The sequence below is a fragment of the Taudactylus pleione genome, unplaced genomic scaffold (genome assembly GCF_031769625.1).
Source record: "Taudactylus pleione unplaced genomic scaffold, aTauple2 ptg001086l, whole genome shotgun sequence".
Classification (NCBI taxonomy): domain Eukaryota; kingdom Metazoa; phylum Chordata; class Amphibia; order Anura; family Myobatrachidae; genus Taudactylus; species Taudactylus pleione.
Window position 1 is genome coordinate 697,748 of NW_028285487.1, and position 23,216 is coordinate 720,963.

At 42.9% G+C, this 23,216-nt stretch overlaps 1 protein-coding gene across 2 annotated transcripts in view; it reads right to left on the reverse strand.

The window, feature by feature from the left end:
• The window catches only part of PATL2 (PAT1 homolog 2), a 53,594-nt gene that overhangs the window by 18,857 nt on the left and 11,521 nt on the right, over window positions 1-23,216 (reverse strand). For both annotated transcript variants that reach the window (XM_088461712.1, XM_088461711.1), the window contains exons 2-5: window positions 18,101-18,173; window positions 16,579-16,681; window positions 11,392-11,684; window positions 193-264 (exon numbers count right to left, since the gene is read on the reverse strand). In XM_088461712.1, coding sequence (XP_088317838.1) covers window positions 193-264; window positions 11,392-11,684; window positions 16,579-16,681; window positions 18,101-18,127 — 495 coding nt within the window. In that variant the 5' untranslated portion in view covers window positions 18,128-18,173. The remainder of the gene's footprint in view (window positions 1-192; window positions 265-11,391; window positions 11,685-16,578; window positions 16,682-18,100; window positions 18,174-23,216) is intronic.

The following is a 23,216-nucleotide window of genomic DNA, read 5'->3' on the forward strand; positions in this document are numbered from 1 at the left end:
CTAGGAACTAATGACATCTGAGACATTACAGGTTGATAGGCTGTATTCCCATAAATACTGGTCTGGCTTGCAAACTGTCTCCAGTGTATTACATTTTAAGATCAATATACAGTTTTTTTTTTTGTTTGTTTTTTTACAGAGTTCCTTTGTCACAAGAAACAAAAAAAAAATTAATTTCAGGAAATCATTTACCAGTTCGTAATCCGTATCAAATTCATCCCAGTGTGATCCAATTCCACTGTCGACAACAGCACTGTCCACGCTCTGAAACATGGAATGGAAGTGTAGTTACACCATAGTACTCTAGATGAAGCTTCCACTAGGATGGTTATTGCTGATCTGCCTGCATTAACCCCTGGTTAGAATAAAACAATATTTAGATTCTTATATTCCATTATTAAGGACTAAAACTTGATGCCAGAAAAGATCAAAGATTTAGATGAAGAATATTACATTTAAAACATTAATAAAATAATTAAACATTAAAATTAGATAGTCTTTATACAGAATTCCATAAACACTTATGCCAGAAATAAGGTGCGTATCCACTAGCAGACTGTGAAACGATTGAACTATTACGACATTGTAATCGTGCAGTCGTTACAGTCTGTGCTGTGCCTTCACTGAACGATCAGTCATTCACCCTCCCTCATCCAAGAACATGGCCAATCTGTTGTTATCGGCAGATTGACCAGCATGTTCAGGCGATGGATATCAAAAACGACCAGTGAGGCCGCACATCGCTGGTAGTTTTTAACATTAAGCTGCGCGATTTGTGACAGATAACAAGCAATTGAACAATAATGATGTCGTTATCGTTCAATCGGGTAGTGGATTCTCTCCATCAGAAGCTACAAATGTTGTAATCTAAGCATTTAGAGCATCATGAAATATTAGCGTCCCAACTTGAGAAACCTGGCACTTTTTGGTGCAGAGTAGCTGTGAAAAGGAACATACACCCCCCTCAATTTAGAAGACTGCCTTCCATTAAGGGTTTATACATTTAAAAAAAAAAAAAAAAACTATTGCAAGATTGACAGAGCCACGCAGTAACATGTAATAATGTGAAAAGATCATTGAAAACAAACATTTATCAGAGCTGCACGGTGTAAGCCATCTTTTACAAAACATAGGTCCTGCGAGTTACATCCCTGGAATAACAAAGTCATCTAACATTTTTTTTGGAAGATTCCTCCAGGGAAACCTGGCACTGTGCATGCGCACCTCACCCTCCCTCAGCTGGCCATGGTGGATTTGGAAATGATTATATACCCAGTTCAAATTACTAACTAGTTCAAAGGTTCCCAACGCAGTCCTCAAGGCTGCCCAACAGTTCAGGTTTTAGAGATATCCATGGTTGAGCACAGGTGGTTAAATCTTTGACTGAAAACCTGAACTGTTTGGGAGCCTTGAAGACTGCATTTGGGAACCTCTGACCTAGTTTAAAGTAGGGATGAGCGGGTTCGGTTCCCTGAGAACCGAACCCACCCGAACTTCGGGGATCCGGGGCGATCCGAGCCCAAGCTCGGATCTCCGTCTGCCCCGGATCCCTCTCCCGAGGCAAAACCTCGAGATCTGCTGTCGGATCTCGAGGTTTTGCCTCGAGCGGCCATTTTAAAAAAAATGCCTTTGCCTTTAATGGGCAAAGTGCTGATTGGCTGACAGAGCCGTCTGTCACGGCTCTCAGCCAATCAGCATTATGGTGCTCATTTGCATGTAGCACGGACTCGTGAGATCCGTGCTACATGCATCTGTGTGACTGACAGTGACACAGAGCACAGATGGGTCAGTGAGACCAGTCTGTGCTGCTGTGTATTTCAATGACACAGATGCACGCACGTACCAGGAGATCCATGCTACTTGCATCTGTGTGATTGGCACAGAGCAATGACAGGTCCGTGAGACCCGTCTGTGCTGCTGTGGTAAAAAAAAAAAAAAAAAAAAACCTGTTTAAAATTAAAGAAAAAAATGGTGTGCCCCCCCCCCCCCCCCCCAAAAAAAAAAGAGCAACCAGCCCCGGGCATTAGTGACCCAGTGCTGGGTGTGCTTAAATACAGGGGACAAACGACGTAGGGGTCCCCTGTACTTAAGCACAACCAGCACCGGGCAAGTCAGAACCAGCGCTGGTTGCCAAAATACGGGGGACAAACGAGGTAGGGGTCACCCGTATTCTGCGCAACCAGCTCTGGACTCTGATCCGGTCCTGGTTCTGGAAATACAGGGGAAAAAAAATTAGTAGGGTTCCCCTGTATGTTCCAGAACCAGCACTGGACTTTTTCTAGCGGGTGGCTCATGCCACAGCCAGGGGAGCCCTTTCACCAGGCCCCCCAGCCGCAGCATCAACCCTGACCGCTAGTCAGCCCAGGCCGGGGATCCCAGGAGAGCTGGGGACCCCCCCAATAAAGGGGTCACCCTCTCCAGGGCACCCCAGGCCCAGACTGATAGCCCGGGGCTATCCCCGCCACCCCTGGTGGCGGGTTGATTGTGTGGTGTGGTGTAAATAAAGAATATCATACATTGTCTTTACAAGTAGAACTGCAAATCCCAGCTAGCCTGCCCCGCATGCTGGTACTTGGAGAACCACAAGTACCAGCATGCAGGGCATTAAGGGCCCACTAGTACCTGTAGTTCACCTGTAAAAAAAATGTTTAAAAAAAAAACACAGGACACACACACCGTGACAGTATAAGTTTATTAAACACACACACACACACACACACACACACACACACACACACACACCTATGTAACCTGTAGCATCGGTCCACTTGTCTGGTAAAGTTTACATAGGGGACCTGTGAAAAAAAAACATACTCACCATCTCCTATGCGAGGTTCTGTCCTCTTCGTTCCAAAGTAGCCATCCCAGGATTTGGAAAAAAAACAAAACGAAAACGCGATCCACGAACTTAGTACCGTTCTACTTCCCGAATGAGAGCTTAGCGGCGGGGTATCACCATGGAAACCCCGCTGCTAAGCGTTCATTCGCTGAGAGAGGTCATCTCCCATCTCTCAGCCAATGAACGGCTCCCTCCATTGTAGTCAATGGTGGGAGCCGCAAGGTTATTAAAGTTTACCCTGCGGTTCCCACCATTGACTACAATGGAGGGAGCCGTTCATTGGCTGAGAGACGGGAGTATGTGTGTATGTATGTTTAATAAACTTACTGTCACGGTGTGTGTGTCCTGTGTTTTTTTTAAACATTTTTTTTTACAGGTGAACTACAGGTACTAGTGGGCCCTTAATGCCCTGCATGCTGGTACTTGTGGTTCTCCAAGTACCAGCATGCGGGGCAGGCTAGCTGGGACTTGCAGTTCTACTTGTAAAGACAATGTTTGATATTCTTTATTTACACCACACCACACAATCAACCCGCCACCCACCGCCACCAGGGGTGGCGGGGATAGCCCCGGGCTATCAGCCTGGGCCTGGGGTGCCCTGGAGAGGGTGACCCCTTTATTGGGGGGGTCCCCAGCTCTCCTGGGATCCCCGGCCTGGGCTGACTAGCGGTAAGGGCTGATGCTGCGGCTGGGGGGCCCGGTGAAAGGGCTCCCCTGGCTGTGGCATGAGCCCCCCGCTAGAAAAAGTCCAGTGCTGGTTCTGGAACCCTACTAATTTTTTCCCCTGTATTTCCAGAACCAGATCAGAGCCCAGAGCTGGTTGCTCAGAATACGGGGGACCCCTACATTGTTTGTCCCCCGTATTTTGGCAACCAGCGCTGGTTCTGACTAGCCCGGTGCTGGTTGTGCTTAAGTACAGGGGACCCCTACGTCGTTTGTCCCCTGTATTTAAGCACACCCAGCACTGGGTTACTAATGCCCGGGGCTGGTTGCTCTTTTTTGGGGGGGTGCACGCCATTTTTTTCTTTTTTTAACACAGGTTTTGGTTTTTTTTTTTACCACAGCAGCACAGACGGGTCTCACGGACCTGTCATTGCTCTGTGCCAATCACACAGATGCATGTAGCACGGATCTCCCGGGTTCGTGCTACATGCAAATGGGCACCATAACGCTGATTGGCTTCCTGTCTGCCACTGCAGTGCCACTCCTAGATGGGCCACGTGTTTGTGCCGCCCACTTGTGTCGCTTAGCATAGTCATCCAGCTACCTCGGTGCAACCTTTTGGCCTAAAAACAATATTGTGAGGTGTGAGGTGTTCAGAATAGAGTGGAAATGAGTGGAATTTAATGTTATTGGGGTTATTAATAGCGTAGGAACAAAAAAAGGCCCATTTTATGTGATTTTAGCGGGTTTTTCTTATTTAAGAAAAAAAATCCAGATCCAAAACACAAAAAAACCCAGAACCCAAAACACAGAAGGGTGGTTTTGTCAAAACCAATCCAGATCCAAAACACGAAAAGTGGCCAGTGCACACCCCTAGTTTAAAGTAGAGATGTGCGCCGACCCCCGTGTTTTGGATCTGTATCTCCTCTGGTTTTGCCAAAACTGCCCTTCCATGTTTTGGTTCTTAAAAAAAATTCCTAAAAAAAACCCAGCTAAAAATCACATAATTTGGGCCTGTTTTTTTCCTACAGCATTAACATCAACAACATTTATTTCCACTCGTTTCCAGTCAATTTTGACCACCTCACAATATTGATTTTTTTCATCTAGTTAAGTGCCAAAAGGTTGCATCCAGCTAGCTGGCTGACTAAGCTAAGCGACAGCAGCGGGCGGAACGAATATGTGACAGTTCAACTTCGAACATGGCACAGAGTGGCACTGCAGTGTTGGACAGGATGGCAGTTTAATAAACTATACGACCCCTAGGAATTTTAAAAACCAAGAAGGTTTTTCAGAGGCCCGACGGAGTTGTAATGTTTATGGACTGAAGACAGGGAAAGGACAAAAGGATTGATTAGTTTTTAATTTAATTTTTGATTCTCAAAAAAAAAATAATAAAAATATATATATATATATATATATATATATATATATATATATATATACACACACACACACACACACATATATACATATATATATATATATATATATATATATAAAAATAAAGATTAATCTAGGATCACATTCGTTAGTTCATAAAATACATCTTTGATCTGGAGGAGGTTTTTCAATTTTTTATACATCATGACAAAAAAAAAAAAAAAAAATTAGGTGGCCTTGCTTGTGGAGGTGCTGCTAGAACATACTGTAATCAGATGTTTACTAGTCTGTGCTCAGGCAGGTTGTTAGGGATAATGGGACCAAGACTTGCTGTTACATCAGAGGAAAGCAGCCTGTAGTTTTCAGGCTGAATTAGAACTCCCAGCATCTGTGATGTTTGCTGGGCCTACTGGAAGTTATCAACATGTGGTGTGCTTCAGGTTACACCAGCCTGCTTTATGCACTGTATGTACCATGTAAATATATTTGTAAGCAACCAATATACACAACTACTTTTTGTATTAAACGTATTTGCACTTTATTGCACACATCCTGGCAGGAAGATGCTCTGTGCTGCTGCTGCTGCTCATATTTTCCCACCCCATCAATTTGGTGGTTCAGAATTTTCTTTAAAATAAATGAAAGGGGCATGTAGGAGACTTGTGGCTGAAATGATTGGATTGTTTGGTCCCCCTACAAAACAAGCTACCAATGTGCAGGGGATATTAGTGGCAATGATCCCATACACAAAGTGGCTTTACAACATAGATAAGATCAGATGTAGTCAGTCATTCCCATCAGTGTGTACATCCTCTTATTCACACAATATTAATTTGTTCCTGCTGGAATCCACCATTACAGATGCTTCTGTATTTTTACAGAATAGCTGGTAAAGGTCTTACTCGTGGAATTTCTAATTCATTTTGATGAACATCATCTTTTCCACATTTTGGAGAAGTAATCTCCTACGCCGATCACTGACACTGTTCCCGGATGCGCTGAAAACGCTTTCAGAGTACACACTGGAGCATGGGCAACTTTAGTACAGCAAAGCCAGTTTGTGTAAGGGACTCCAAATTGCCTCTTTTTCCTGCCAGTAGTGAAACGCACTCTCTAACATGCCTATTTGGATGCTATCCCTAAAATAATCATCCACTATTCTCTGAATGGTGACCGTATCAGACAGTCACTCATTGTAGGCAGATCTCTGACCCAACCAGATTTAATTCGTTTTTGCTGACTGATCTGCATCACCTGGTATAGAGAAAAAGGATAGTTGTATGGAGCACCCATCACATCATTCTGTAATTTCATAAAATATAACTTATTTTTAAATAAAACAAATTCCAAAAATATGGTGAAATATGTTTATACTGTTTTAAACTTTATTTATAAAAAAAACCTGTAGCAAGGTTTGTGTATTCAATACCATCGAGATTACAGATTGTATATTGCAGTAATTTCATGTGTCATAGTATTACTATCTTCTTGTTACATTTAGACAAGTTGTATCAAAAGCATATTTGATTTTAGTGATAAGAGATCACATATGTACTCCAAAAAAAATATGACAGACACAGATAATGTATATGATACAAAATATACATTTTGTTTTACGGTATAGGAAATAAAGTGCACATTATTCTAGCAGTTCAATATTAGAGATTAGTGACTGACAACACTTTGTAATCAACCACTAGATACCAAATGAAGTGAGTGTGGATACAGTCACAAAAACATTTTGAGTATTTATGCAGGATTTTTTATACAATTTGTCAAAATGTAACAAGAAGATAGTAATACCATGACACATGAAATCACTGCAATATACAATCTATAGTCTCGACTGTATTTAATACACAAATCTCGCTACAGGTTTTTTTTTTATAAATAAAAGGTTTAAATCAGAATAAAAATATATTTCACCAAACATGGGAGGTGTTCGAATGCACCCACATGTAATGCTCACACAATATTGCTGGCATTCTCGGGATTAGTGATTTCTGACGAGAGTCCAAGAGGGGTAAGCCATTTTGCAATGATTTCCCTGAGTTTTTCTAAGAGGCTCTCAACAGTATGCCTCTTAGTGAAACCAGTGATACAGAGTAGCCTGCCTCTGAATGAGCTGGCATTTGTTAGATGATGCTGCTGTTTGATAGGCAATACACCTACCCAGTGGGCTGTCACAGTCATGTAATCTTTAGTTTGCCCTTGTATACATATACCTCTCTACAAATCTTCAAACGGGCTCTCAAGACCCACTACTTCATCAAGGCCTTCCAGCACTCATCCTAACCCACCTCATGCTCTTTCCTTCCTATCTTCCCCTTCTGTGTCACGCCTGTCTGTCTGCCCCTCCCCTTAGAATGCAAGTTCTTACGAGCAGGGACCTTTTCCCTCATGTGCTTCTCTTTACATTTTCTTCTACTCTCTACTCCCCATAGGGCACCTAACACGTGACTGCCAACTCCCGGCAGCTTATTGTGAGTGCTTTAATCACTATTTCAGCAATGTATATAAGTTGTGTCCTTGTCCTGCACTGTAATGTACTGCAAGTTACTTGTTTCTTGTTCACCTATTAGTTCTATGTACTATGTAAGGCGCTGCGGAACACTTGTGGCGCCATATAAATAAAGGATAATAATAATAATAATATCTGTGGTTAAGTTGACAGTGGGCACAACAGCATTTCGGAGAACATTAATAAGGGTTTTTTTTAGGTCCTTGTACAGAGATTGTGAATTGCTATTCTAGAGAAGTGGAATCTAGAAGTGTAGCAGGACACCGGACCTCCATTAACTGTAAAACCCACTGCATTAATGGCGGATACTGGACACATCTAATACCAGCATAGCTGTTATGGAGTCAGTAATACGCTGTGCAACTGGGTGTCTGCTGTCATACTTGTTCACCATTGCAAAGGATTGACAGTAAATTGTTTGGTTAAAGTAAAAGTAGTCTTCTTCCTGGTTCCCTTCTGGGATGAAGATCCACTCCCAGCAGCAGCAACAGTCATAGCAGTCAAGGATCCTTCTGAGGAATCACGGATAGGAGAGGAGTCAGTCAGTCTTATGAAATTGGATGCAGGCCTACTTTCGATCATGATTGAGGATGTTGATGATGCATGATGATGGTGGTGGAGATTACAGACCCTTGGATCCAGATAGAAGAGAGCAGCTAAATGACACTGGACTGATTGTGGTTACTTTTTTTTAGCCAAAGTTTCTGAATTTTAAAAACCCATTTCAATTTGATGAATGTGCTGCAAGTGACGTAACAGGGAGGAGGTTCCAAGATGGTTAAGGTCCTTACCTCTACTCACTGTTACTTGGCAATTGTTACAAATTGCTTGGCAAAGGTTGTCCGGATTTGGCTGGAAATAATTCCACATAAGTAAAATTTTTGGTCCTTTGCCCAGGCATCACAATAGGATATTTCCCACCATGGGCAACAACTGTCGCCAGATTTACAGTTTTTTTACACAAACATCCTCAGAATAAACATCCTTGTAGTCATCACCAACTACATAAATATCCTCCTCATGCAATTCCACAGAAGAATCCTCAACTTCTAGGTCAGCATGTTGACTTGTGCTGCTCATCCCCACATTTGCAGAGGATGCACAAATGGCGGAAGGAGGCTCCTCTTAGAGTACAGTTGTGGAAAGGTCAGGCTCACACAAGGCACCTGCTTACACACTTAGACTCTCCTCAGGGATTTGTGACATTTGAGCACACAGTTGGTTCCTTTGCCTTCATTTTTTGTTTGTTTGTTTTTTTAAACGTCTACAGGGAGAAGGGCTTACATCATCATAAGAGGCAGAACCACTAGTCATAAAGGCCAAGGCCTTTCCTTGCCACTTCATGTGGTGATTGTGTCTTTCTGGAGCAAACTTTCCCTTTGATGTGTTTTTCTTTACCACTGTAAAAGACTGGTTCTTTGATTTTAGATGCCCTGACTTAAGCCCTGTATGCCCTTGGGCATTGGCTTTAGTAGATGTAGATGGACTAGTATTGTCATGACTGGTGGCACTGGCAGCAGCTCCAGCACTAGGATGTGGTTCCTGCTCTCCTCTCAACTGATCATTCTCCATATCAACAAACAAATGAAGTGGGGTACAGCACACGTCAATTTGTACCCATTTTAAATACTACACTGTGGTATCAATGACCTACAGTGTCAATATTTTTTTTATGAATAAGAATAGAACGCTGCGCTACTGTCACATCTGCAGTTAAATCTGACTGGAAGAAGGCGTGGGTAACTGAATGGGAATGTACAAACCTCGGTGGCTGGACCCAGGTCTTCTCAGAGGAACAGGAGGTAGATTTCATGACTGATGTCAAGAGGAACCACTAGACAATGATAATAGTCCACAAGAGTAGATGACTTGAGTCCATAAAAAAAATATACTGGATCAGCATAGACAGTCAGTAAGGACCGTTGTTGGCACTGGATAGTGACAGATTGTAGAACTTGAGGCTTGATGGTTGATGAGGAGGTGAATGCTTGATAGGAATTGGCAATAACTTTATTAACGATCATTAAGAACAGATGTTGGAACTTGAAAGGAATTGATAAAGTTCATTAAAGATCCTCAGTGGGACTGATGTTGATTGGTTGCCATCATTGGGAATTATCTCAAACTCCAATGGTCGAACTCAAAGATAATTCCCGATGGCAAATCCAGACGGCAGCTGAAGAAATAAGAATTCCCAATAGCAAATCTGGACTGCAAGAATTGATAGAAGATGAAGATAATCAATTAGGACAGACTGCGTTCAGAATAGCAATGGAGGGAGCACAGCACTGGAGCTGCTACTTCAGTGGAAGCAACGTTGTACTGGCAGGGGAGTTCAGTTCAAGGAAAGAATTTATAGGGCTGGTCTCCGGATGATAGGTCGGTGCAGTCAGCAGACCATGCTCTGAGTGGATGACTGGACTCATGTGACAAGTCCAAGTTGGCCGTGCCCATGACCTGCTCTGGAGGGAAGGCCGGCGTGTGACCTGCATGCTGAAAGGAGTACAGGGAAGTGGAGTACCATGCCTATTCCCAGCAGCCATCTGAAAGCAGCCCGCGAGCGGGGATCTCCTCTGTGCCAACCAGGATAGACACCGCTAAGGTAAATAGTGTGTTTACACACTCTGGATCGTGACAGTTACTACTTAAGCTGGTCATCCACTATACAATTTTCTGTCATATCTGTCCAGTCTGGCTGGTTGGAATGATAACCTGGTAATGTATGGGAGAAAATGACAAACGTCCATTTGCTCACGAACACTGGAAAATAGCAAAAAATAAAATAAAAATGGTTTAGACAAATTGGTTGAAACAAATGTAACCAAAAATTTGTGGGTTTTTTTCAGTGTTTAAAACCATATGATCGACTCATTTGCTCCCATACATTACCAGGTTTTCATTCCAACCAGCCACATTAGACAGATATCTGACATAAAACTGTATAGTGGATGGCCATGTTTAGTGTCAAGGTTTTTTTTTTATGAGTAAAACACTGCGCTACCACTTAGTGTCAATATTTTTTTTATGAATAAGAACAAACTGCAATACCACTTAGTGTCACAAGATTTTTTATGAAGAGAATACTGCGCTACCGCTTAGTGTCACAATACGTGGAATGATGTCTGGCCGGCAGTGTCACCAAATAATTTTTATGGTGCAGAGACTTTATGACCTGTATTTTAATTAAGCATATGACTAAATAGTTTTATTTCATTGCTCCTTCATTACATATAATTTTGAACTAGATTGACACTTTTAAAGAAGTAATTTCATATGTGTTTACTATTCTGTGCGTTATTTGTTTTTCTGTGTTAGTATGTCCTATGAATTTGGAAAAAATTGCTTTTATTTTCATATTTATTGCACCTTGCACTTTTATTATTAGAGACGCCTGTCACTGTATCTTTCACTATTTCAGTATTCTCTTTTGGGATTCACACCCCAATCCTTATCACAGGTATTCAGCTGACACCTTTAGGTAGAGCGTCCTGATACATATATCATTATATTGGAATTATTCTTATTCATCTATATAATTTATTTATATTCTGTTATTGGCTGGTGCCATAGCCATTACATTGCTTATATACACAAAAATTTTCTCTCAGCCAAAAATACTCTTGAACACACCTATCCTCCAACTATATTTTGAGTGTTCATCACCGGTGCTTAGGATATCCCTAACCCCTTTTCCCTACTTGCTTCACTGCAGGTAAGTAGCAAATTTGTTCAACAGAAGTTCCTACAAGTAAACGCCTTCAATAATATGGTACAATGCGCTATAACGCATAATATTCAGCTTATATTGCTAAGTTTACTATATTTAGGGTTATATCCCCAGAAACATTGGGGGGGGGGGGGGGGGGGATTGGTTCATCTCACAAAATTAGTTCTATTTTGCATTTTGTCTCATTTTAAAGTGTGTGTGGCAGGGTTGCGGCCTTGGAAGAATAAGGATGTATATTCAGGGCCAGAGCTCTATTACCTCCAGAGTTGGCTGCCCATGAAACGCCTTCATCACCGCTGGATCTCCCAACCCAGAATCATCTATTCTTGTACTTTCTAGATGACCCCTCACATCCGCAGAGAGACTGAGGTCTCTCAGAGATTCCTTCACAATGGTCACCTCCTGCATTTGGGTGTTCTCAGCCGAAGGTTCATTCAGAGACTGCAGTTTTCCTGGGGCTTCCGATTCCACACCCACCAACTCTTGGTTTTGGTCAGGTGTCTCTCCAATGTTCTCTTCTGTAGGGGTTTCATCCCCAGAGTCTTCATTATCTACGAAAAAATAAATAACTATAAAATTTACTTTTAGCAAACTTTGGTCCTCATTTATAAACGAGCTTTATCATTCACAACGAGATAAAACTCACTGTGTATGATAAATGGTGCTCCAGCCAATCAGCTCACAGCTGTCATTTTTTCAAACATATGACAGTTGGGAGCTAATTGGCTGGAGCACCATCATACACAATGAGTTTGATCACTCGTTAATGATAAAACTCGTTGACAAATGAGACCCCTAGTTTTATACACCCCACATAATCTCTGTAAGGTCTAATGGTGCGTACATACGGAGCGATAAAACTGAACGATAACGTTCATATCTTTATCATTCATTTTTATGTACTTACCAACCTGTCAATGACCAACGATGCGCGTTCCCGCATGGACAACTAGATATCTTTCACCGTCCATGCATGCAGGCCAACTTGGACAATAGAGTCAACTTTGCCTGTTCAGAGATGTGGCAGGATGACTTCACTGAAAGATATCTTTCATGTTGTTGGTGGTACAGATCGTACCGTGTGTATGCACCATAACAGTCATGGTTTTCCAAACCCTTATAGGCCTCAATGGAGACGGAACAAATCTAACTGCCCTCTGCCATGTACATGTAGCTAGATTGGACACTAATACCTTTAGTTGGTTCCCTGGCTAAGGTGCAATACTGCCCATCCATGGACCGCATTTTGTACCACCCTTATCTGGTGTAAAGTTGGAACAGTATTTCCGTTTCAATGAAGCCACCAAACTGCCACTTAAGAACGTACAGGACGCGCTAATTTATTTCTTCCATTCGCAGTGGTATTCTAGCCCATTATGCTGGGGCACTACAGACAGCTAGAGCCCTTCTCTGTACCTTGCAGCCATCAGTAACCACAAACCTTTACATCTAGTCTATGCAGCTAGTCACAGGCATATTTATCATGGATCCAGGGGAGCCACAAGTGTCACACACACACACACACACACACACACACACACGTACCAGTCGCTGTGCCCTAATGTGGGGTGCACTGGTTGCCCTATGCTAGTCCTGCAGCGCCATCAATTTAGTGATTTATTCAGAAAGCTGGCACTGAACATGGGCTAGGAGAGATTCTGGTACTGTACCATAGTATTTGACCTCTTCTGTACATTGTGCCGTGTGGCCAGTATAGGTTGCAGACACAGCACAGGCAAATGACAAAATAGTTAGGGGGGGGCCTCAGCTCTTGATGCGTCCCTGCAGCTATTATATACAGTGCATTGGTGATCTTTTGTCAATGTACATCTTTGCAGGCCATACAACATGAGATAAAACTCACCATCAGACAGACCAATTCTGACATTACTATACAAGATTAAAAAAAGTCACCATTGAATTGTGCAAAGAAGCTCAATAAAAGGTCAAATTAAATTATATATTGGATTAGCAAAATGTTATCCATGTGTGTATTTTAAGACATGAACTCTCACTTTTGAAGCCTGCCAAATATTAGACAGCCACAGGCTCATATTTATCAAGGAAAGATAATCTTGTTATCACTAGTTGCCAGTCATCAGCTTTTATTGAAACTGCAGAGTGTCTGATTTATACAAGTCTAGAAAAGGGAACCTGACAACTGAGTTGGGTACGGGATGCCAGTGGTGAGAATCCCAATGCCAGCATCCCAAAAGGGTTAGGAAACCAACACCTGTCAGTAAGTATTCTAATTCTACCGCTAAACCTAACCCTACTTCTTACCATTGGTATGTTGGCGCTTGGGATACAGGCGCTAGGATTCTGACAACAGGGATTTAGACTACATCCCTGACAACCGATATATTCATCTCAGATACTATGTAACAGTTCAACTCATATTATTGTTCCATGTAGATAACTATGTCATTAAGTGCTCTAGTAAAAATTAACATTATTTTAACTAAAATAAAGTGAAAAAGGGTGTATTCACACCCTTATCACATTATATTAGTATCACCTATAGGGCTCTATTTACTACAATCTGCATATTGAATGCAGATTGTAGTGTGATCTAATCAACTGAATTCGCATTGCGATTTCAGGCAATATCACAGAGCTTGCGATAAAGCTTTCCCTGCGAACCTCTCCGCACAGTAGTCACGGTATTTTCGCAAAAAATACTGTGACAAAGTGCCCACTCATGCGCCGACCGGCCGCCGCTGCCTCCCCTCCGGCGCTAAGCCCCGCCCCCGCGATCACGGACCCCCCCTCCCCCTCTGCGACCCCACCCCTCTCCCTTAATTACACTTACCTGCATGATCCGGGCCTCCGGTGATGTCCTCCATGCCTCCGATCAGGTGATCTCCCATACTGATCACCTGATGACCAGGCCGCAGTGCACTATTGGAGATCAGCTGACCGGAGGGGAGAGATCACCGGAGGCCCGATCACTGGTCCCTTTTTTAACAGTATCAGCTTGCGGTCTGTTTAGACCACACAGCTGATTACTGGGACCGGCTCCCAGCTCTGCTCTCCCAGATATAGAGCAGAGTAGGAGGCCGGTAACCCGGGGGAGACCCTGGATAACGCCTCCTCCAGGTGGCGTTATTATCACAGGGCTTTCCCCGGTATTTTTTACAATTTATTTTTAGTAACTCTGGTCAGATCACATTTCCCATTACAATTATGGGAAATGGGATCTGCTTACTAAAAATAAGTGATAATTAGGGGTTGGAGTATAATTTTACAAATTGTACTCCAATTGCCCTGTAATAACTATAGGTGATACTAAAATAATGTGAAACAGATGTGAAAACACCCTTTTTCACTTTATTTTAGTAAAAATAATGTTAATAAATAGAGCCCATAGTTATAGTTGTAGTGTGCGGATGGGATTCGCAGGGACAGAGCTTTCTCGCAAGCTCTGTCCCTGCAAGGGATTTGTAGTAAATCCCTGTGATATTGCCTGAATTTGCAATGCGAATTCAGTTGATTAGATCACACTACAATCTGCATTCAATATGCAGATTGTAGTAAATAGAGCCCAAGGTATTCTACACAGACACTGAATTGCCAGATTAAAAATTCAGCAAAGTAATATTTTTGTATCCTTTAAAGTGCGCAAATACTACTAATTATAGACTGTAGTCTGCACAGCATAATGAATGGTTGTGGAGTAACAATACACGCACACACTCCGCTCCCATCCAAAAAAATAAGCTTAAATAAGATACACAGCCGGACACTGGTTTTTAAATCTCATTTTCCTTCCGTGCACATTCTTCAACATGAGTTTCATGTTTGTTTTTTTCCCCACTGGCTTTTGTCAAGATTATTGCAAAAATATTCCGTTACATTTTGATTAGTGCACCACTTCGCTACAAAAGAGAAAGGTTGTATATGAGATGGCCACACAATCAGATAATAGGTCTATATATGCGATAGTGACTATGGGGCCTATTCAAACGATAAATGGCCCGGCAACCATGCAGAAACGCTAGTTTCCGCATTTTTAAGTTACCGGGATATTCATCATTAGGGGTGTCCCCCCCCACCCCCGGTATTCAGCAAACTCCGAAAACTGAAAGTTTTTGGAGATTGCTGCCAAGAACAAGAGCCATCTTCACACGGCGCTTGTTCTCGGATCCCCGCTCCTTCCTATGGGAAGAAGTTCCGGGGATGCCAAAAGGGATCAGAGCGGATCTCTCCGCCGCCTTCTCGCCAGCTCCCCGGCGGCTGTGAGCATGCGTGACCCGAGGTCATGCATGCGTTGCCGAGATGACGGGGAGCAGGTAAGTAACGCACCTTTCACGGGACAACTGTTTTTCAGAGCAGATGTCTCCTCACCGGAGCAATGAGTTGGATACTGAAGTATCCCTATATCCAGCGTCTGATAGCAGCAATTCTCGCCTCTTTTGGGCATACTGACAGATTTATAATGCCTTGTAGTAATATTTGCTGCTCAATCACCAGCATGCACTGTACATTTATCAATAATTACAGTGTACTGAGCTCCTTTATATACAATGGTACAAACCTGGTATTATAGTTCCACAGAGTAGAGATCAATGATCTTTAAATTAACTCTATCTGCAGCCACCACAGGGTACAATATGAATTTTATTTAGTAAGCACAAAGCACTAGGTATATACTGTGGATGGTGCATTTTAAAGCCCCCATACATGGTGCGATGTAGCAGCCGATCCGACGGGTTGGTACGATATCGCTGCTATATCGTTCCGTGTGTGGGTATATCATTGGCCAGTGCGCGCTCCCGTGGGATCGTACATTGCGCCTCCAGGTCTTTCTGCAGGTTCAGTTGGGGGGAGCGATGTACGATCCCATGTAGCACTATGCGGGTGGGGGAGAGGGGTGCCGGCATATTAGGCGATCGGCCACCCGATTGCTCAGTCTGTGGGGACCGCCCGATATGTCGGCCATCGGATCTGCTGTCGCATCCCAAAGTACATAGCGCACAGTGTATGGGGGCCTTAAGTCATTTAAGTAGGTGGATCTCCTGCAACCCAGGATTTCCTAGTGAGGTGTGCAGGACGGGGAGATAATACTGGGTATCGCAGGTCTGTATGGAGGGGGCGGGGCTAAAATTATGCAAACTGCATTGTCTTAGCCTCACCCCATTCGCCATGAACCTGCGATACGTTGAATTTTGTCACAAAGGGGCCTAAGGATGCGAAATGGTCACCAGCATCACCTCGATGGGCCTCTCCCAGAGAGGAGAAACAGGTCTATTTACTAAGCAGTGTTAGGAGACAGAGTGAAAAGTGATAAGGTGCCAACCAATCAGCTCCTAACTGTCATCTCACAGGCTGTGTTTGAAAAATGACAGTTGGGAGCTGATTGGCTGGCACCTTATCACTTTTCACTTCTCCTAACACTGCTTAGTAAATAGACCCCACAGTCAGCAAGTTTGATAGAGGTCCTACCCAATCCAAACGTCACTTCATTATACAGATCAATCTCTTCATCCTCTTCTGCCATTTCTTCCAAAAAGGAGCCTTCTTCTGCCAGATAAAAATCCTCTGGCAGCTGTCGAGACAAAAATAGATTTGTGCGCTCAAGTGATCATCCAATATCAATTAAGATTATTAGTCTATAGCAGGCAATCTTGAACGAATTACAGATGGGCCATGCACAACAACATTTGACACTTTGGGGGGACAATTGTTAGTATATGGTGGAACCTCAGGGTTAATGAATCACGTCATATCGCCTTGGAGGTTGTGGGCAGAAAAGAAAGATATCTGCAGGTGCAGAGCGTGTGAGGTTGCGATGAATCTTTTGCTGAATTACATCTGACCCTTTGGTTATCATTTTGAGATCGTGACACCTAATTTGCACTAAACTACCTCAAACTGGTTTGGGGACTCAGGGGGTCTACTTATCAAGGTTATTTTTCATAAATGAAAATGTAAAAAATGCATTTTCTATACACTTCTGAATTGTTGCTATGTACTAAAAGCACAATGCAGGAGATTTTACAGAAGTCTCCAGCAGAGTGTTATTAATGGGGATTGTAATCTGAAGTGCTAATTATCAATGGGGACTACGATCTGACCTCTATGTACCAAACTCTAAAAAGTGAAGCTTTTCTGAGTTTGTCCCCGGTAGTTTCCACCATCTGCAGATAGTGTAAACTGCTTTAAGCCTATGGAGGCTTAGGAGCAGGAGAGAGATAGATCTTCCGATCTCTCTACCACTCTCAAGCCCCCGGCCGATAGGGAAAGCTGCCAGTGCCCATGCTGTGCCAGCTACCACAGGAGACTTCTTTCACAAACGTGAAAGACTTCTACAATAGGCCAGGGATATAAGTTCCCCTTTGTACATAGCAGGGATATTTTCATTAAAAATGAAAATATCCACCACTATATGAAACTCTAATAATCACGGCAGTTCTGCAATACATAGGCCACTCATACACCTTTTACACTGGACCTAAAACCCAGGTTATTGCAGGGTAAACCCGGGTAACTCCTTGGTGTGAAAGGGAAAGGGTTGGATTGCTGGGTCGAGTGACTCGGCAATCAAACCCTGCAAGTTACCTGGGTTGAACACGGGGATAACGCTGAAACCCTGCAGTGTAAACAGCGCGATCCAGGTCATCGTGACCTGGATCGTGCCGCATGCCTGTCGATTGTCCGGCTTCAGTGGCACTTGGAGATATCATCTCCAAGCGTCCACTTCAACGCCAGGTCTCTGCAGACCCGGCTCTGGTGTGAATGGCACCAACTCAGGAATATCCTGGGTCAGTGCCGGGGAAAATCCAGGTCTGATCCGGATTGGAACCCTGTTCCAACCTCCGGGTCAGACCCTGGAATTTTGGTATAAAAGTGGTATCAGTCTAGAGCTAGGATACTCCTGCGGGGGGACAAAACACAGCAATAATAGTTTGTAATGTTTAAGTTGGTTTATTTCTCATTCTCAACCCTACACATGTGCAATACTTACAATTTGTTCCGAGTTGAGATTCATCATTTGTTTGTGGCAGACTGAAGTGAAGTACAGTAGGTAAGGAGTTTACCTGGGGGGACAGAATTACTACATTGATGACCGTAATCAGGGAAACAAAATAATCACCGTAAATTACATCTTTTGTAGAGATAAAACTGAAATATTAGCTCATGCAAGTATAAAATGCAGATATTCAATGAGAGCTAGCATTACTACAAGTGAAAAGAGTTGTATGAAAAGATATGAGAGATTAGGCCTATTTATGAAATTAACTCTAAACACAAACTGACATAACAAAAAGCTATCCAGAGCAACAAATGATGGCTCTCTGTTCTACTCTGAGCATGTGTTGCAGATAGACTGCAGCGCAGTCTTAAGCAATGCTGAACTACAGCACAGGGGTTGTAGCCCCATCTGTGTGGCGTTTGTATGTTCTCCATGTTGACGTTCGTTACCTCTAGCACACTAAGGGCCGGATTCAATTAGCCACAGTAATTTACTGCACGAGTAAAAGGGTGGTAGCCTTGGGCTTTTACGCCAGAGGTAATTAAATTACAACCCTTTTTCCACGTGTGGTAAATTGCGGCTAATATAAGTTAACCTGTAGGTTCGGGGATAAGTATCCAGCGCTATGGGTGAATGTGTTCGCAGCACCCACAATAAGGGCACATACCATGGATTTCTGTTCAAACGTCTCTGGCTCGATAGGAAATCAGCGTTAAATACAGCCTATGGACTAATAGAATAGCCCTAGCTAACCAGTTAGCCTAAGGTTATTTACCATGGCTAATTGAATCCTGCCCCTAATATACTGGTAGGGCAATTGAAATCTCATGAAATTATCCCTAGTGTGCGTTTGTAAATGGGGGGGCCTATATTTCCTAACGAGTTTTATCACCAAAACGAGTGATAAATGTCACTGTGTATGATAATGGTGCTCCAGTCAATTCGCTTCCAACAGTTGGGAGCTGATTATATAATAAATGGTGCTCCAGCCAATTAGCTTCCAACAGTTGGGAGCTGATTGGCTGGAGCATCATTATCCTACACAGTGACATTTATCACTCGTTTTGGTGATAAAACTCATTAGTAAATGAGGCCCATAGATTGTAAAATTGTGGTGGGGGCTGATGTAAAGGATTTCATATTCCCTGTAAAGTAATGCATAATACATTACCCAGTCACGAAAATATGCCAAAGATAGAATGTTTATTTTTATATATGTCTCTCTGGGGGGGTACCGTGAAACCCTCTCTATTAAGATTGGAGAAAAAATAAATAAATGGCGCAGGCGATAACTGAATCTTTGCTATTAGACATTTTTTTAAAATAATTAATGCTTATGAAAACCAGTCTTTGGCGACCACTAACTTTGAATGTTTCCATAGCTCCTATTGAAGTATCAGACTGTAAAAAAAAAAACAAATAAAAAAAAAAACACAACAAGTGGAAACCGGAAAACATGCACAGTTAGTCATCCCTGAGGACCATTTTACAGAAACATAAGGCACCTTGTAATCTAAATGGAACAGTCACTTCTCTGGTACCAATACCAGATATACACATTTATACTAACAAACTGCACATAATGTACACATACATGTTTGTGGCACCATTTAAGAAAAAAAAAAAAAAAAACAGAAAAAAACAACACCACACATGAATGAAACCCACTGGGACGCCTCTAAATGTAGGTCGGAGACTATGCAGACGTGCTATAATGTGGTCCTCTTCCAATTGCACACACGTTCCCATGTGATGCAGCTGATCATTTCAATGCAATTAAAAATCCAAAATTGGAGAGTTGCAGTCACACCAAAAAAATTAACCTGCATCTCTGTTTATTTTATGCCAAAAATAGAAGTCACATCATGGCAGAGTTAGTTTCACATCATGGCAGAGTTCGTTACCACATCAATAAACCATACAAGTGTATGAATAGTGTAAGTGCTTGCTGCCTTAATCAGGGCCAGTTCTAGACCAAATGGAGCCCAGGGGGAGAAATTCCTTTTACAAGTGACATTTCACATGGTATAGATATCAAAGTGCTTATAGGCAGATACCTTCTGTACCACTGTCCCCATACGAAAAACATTTTCAAAGTTTGACCGCAGGAACTTTTGCCATCTTCGGATGGCGCTTGCCCTCGCACCCCGGCTTCTTCCCTACTGAAAGGAGTCCCGGGTTGTGAAGAAAGATCCTTTTAGTTCCCTCTGCTGGACGCCGAGACTTTGTGCGCATACCCCAGTCCACGCAGGCGCACTAGCACTGCCGGGTCAGACTCTGCAGTGTGAAGTTTCACTGCTACAGAAGTAGCAATGAATGGCATCATGGGGAGAGATTTTCAGATAAGCCGTCTCCGCAGAGGAGCAATGTTGAATTGCTCTGGTGATTTGGTATCTACTGCTGCTACTCTAGGAGAGTTGGATACTTAATTATCAGGGGCGCCTGGTCCCCCAATAATTAACACGGAATCGGCCCTAAAGTATTATAAAGTATTAACATGTGATTTCAGGGATAAGTAACATAACTTACACTATTAAAACTTGCATTAAACTGCAACTAGAAGAATGTTAACACACTGAACTCTATTATTAATACTGCAGTATAAAACAAATTTCATTAGTAATCTTTCAATGACAAAAGTAACCCCTTTGATGCATAGGTTCCTCATAGGATTGTTTGCAGTGAATCCTGACTTGGTAGTTGATTGCAGCAATAGTTAGCAACTACTGTAAGTTTTTGTTCCTATGAAGGTTTACATTCACTTTTTACGGAAGATACAGTACTACAACTTAAACCAGTATGGGGAATATCTCTTATGAATCTCTTATCAGCTGTTAGGGGGGGGAATTTAATTAGGTGTGAGTTTTCAAGAGGCGAAAAACGCTCACTTCGCCTTCATGTTTGCACCCGAGATACGCGCAATTCAATTAGAAATGCGAATTCGCTTTACTCGCAGTGAGTGCGAATTTTGACCAAAGAGTGAACGAAGAAAATAGCAATAAAAAGTGGGGAGACCTTTCTGGATCCCCCCCCCAAAAAAGAAAACAACTTAATTAGCAGAATCAGGTAGAATACTTAGTGGCCATAAGTTGTCTGCTTTAAGTGGTCAAATGGCTGATCAGTGCATTTAAAAAAAAATTTTTTTAGTTGAAATAAATATTCATTAAATTTAGGGTGTATTTAGCTAAGAAAAAAAAAAAATTGAAAAATTCCAAATGCCTAATTAGTCATTAGGGGGATGTTCAATGGGTTCTGAAGCAAGTCCCGACATTTTCACTTAAATTATAGAATGATGGTATAACATACCTTTTGATAATTATTTTTCTTTGAGTTTCACAGGGTCCACAGGAATTACCTTGTGATATATAGTTGGATAGCATCCAATGCACCAAACAGCAAAGCTTTGGAGCTCCCAGCATGCACTGGTCCCCCTCCCTATATACCCGTCCCCAGCCACAGGCATTCAGTTCGTGACCAAGCCTCTCGGCGAGAGAGTGGAGAAGGAAGAAAAAAAAGTAAACACTCAAGTGAAGAGGGAATCTGTGATATGAAGTTTAAGAACAAGTCCATCTGAGGCCAGGTGCGTCAGGGTGGGTGCCCTGTGGACCTCAAAGAAAAATTAACAAAAAAAAGGTATGTTATACCATCTTTCATGGACAAACATCTTCCTTGGACAAAAGTCCATGAAAGATTATGTTTGTCCATGAAAGATGACGTTTTGACTCTGAGACCCGATTTTTGGAGGGAAAAATCCGAATTCGGCGTGCAAACTCAAAACCTATCAGAGTCTGCACATCCCTAGTTTAAATGAGAAGTCTCCAGCCAGCCTAAGAAGAGGCAAACCTCTGGTGAGATATGTACCATCTGGGTTTTTATCCCATGATACTGACTATCCCACTGGGCCAGGATCTACCGCTGCAGGGACCTGGAGTGGAACTGGGCATTAGCCACCATGTCGAATGTGGCTACCATGGAGCGCAGCACCTGCATCGCCAAGTGCACTGACACTGTTTGCAAAGCAGTTTGCACACGAGTCTGTAATGTTACAATCTTGTCCTCTGGAAGAAGAATCCTCTGTCCCAGAGAGCCATGCCCCTAAGTGCACCATCTGCTGAGTTGGAGAGAGTGACAACTTCTAATTGATTACCCAGCCGTGCTCCTGTAAACAGACAATGGTCATCTGTAGATGGCATTGCAACCACTCCTGAGATTGCGCCAATATCAGGAGGTTTGTCTAGATATGGCAGTATCCAGACTCCTTGTCATCTGAGATGAGCAGTCATGACAGCCTTTATCTTGGTGAATACCCAAGGGGCTGTGGCAAGCCCGAAGGGTAGAGCCTGAAACTGATAGTGTTGCTGATCTACTGCCAACCTGAGAAAGGCTTGGTGAGATTTTGTAATCTGGACATGCAGATATGAATCATGTATGTCCAAGGAGACCATGAAGTCCCCAGACTCCATTGCCAACACAATTAACCGTAGAGTTTCCATATGGAATTTGGGCACTTTGATAAATCTGTAGAGAAATTTTAGATTCAATATAGGGCGGTGTGACCCATTGGGTTTTTGAACTAAAAACAATTGAATAGTAACCCCCTTCCCTGTTGCGTCACAGGGACAGGGACTATAACACCCGGTTCCTTGGAGGGCCCCAATAGACTCCCGGTATGCCGCGGCTCTGACTGGGTCTGTAGAAAGGGTTGTGCCTACAAACCTTTGAGGGAGATGCCTGAGAAACGTGATTGCATAACCCTGAGGGACTAGCTCATACCCAGGCATCTGTAGTGGTCTGATGCCAGGCCTGAGTAAACTGCAAGAATCTGCCCCCAACCCTGACATCCTCCAGAGGGAGGCCTGCTCCATCAGACAGTGGACTTACCATCTGGCTTGGCAGGGTGGCGTTTGGCTGACTTAGTCCCTTTGGGCTGTGTCCTCTTGCCAATTTGTTTGGCCGAGGACTGCTTCTTTGTCCTACCTTGTGGGCGAAAGGACCGATATGGCCACCTCTTAGAGGTAGATGTGGGTGGCATTTCTGCTGACTTTGGCGTTGCAAAGGAAGTCATTGTGTCAACCAAACAGTACCTTCCCTGTGAAAGGTAATGATT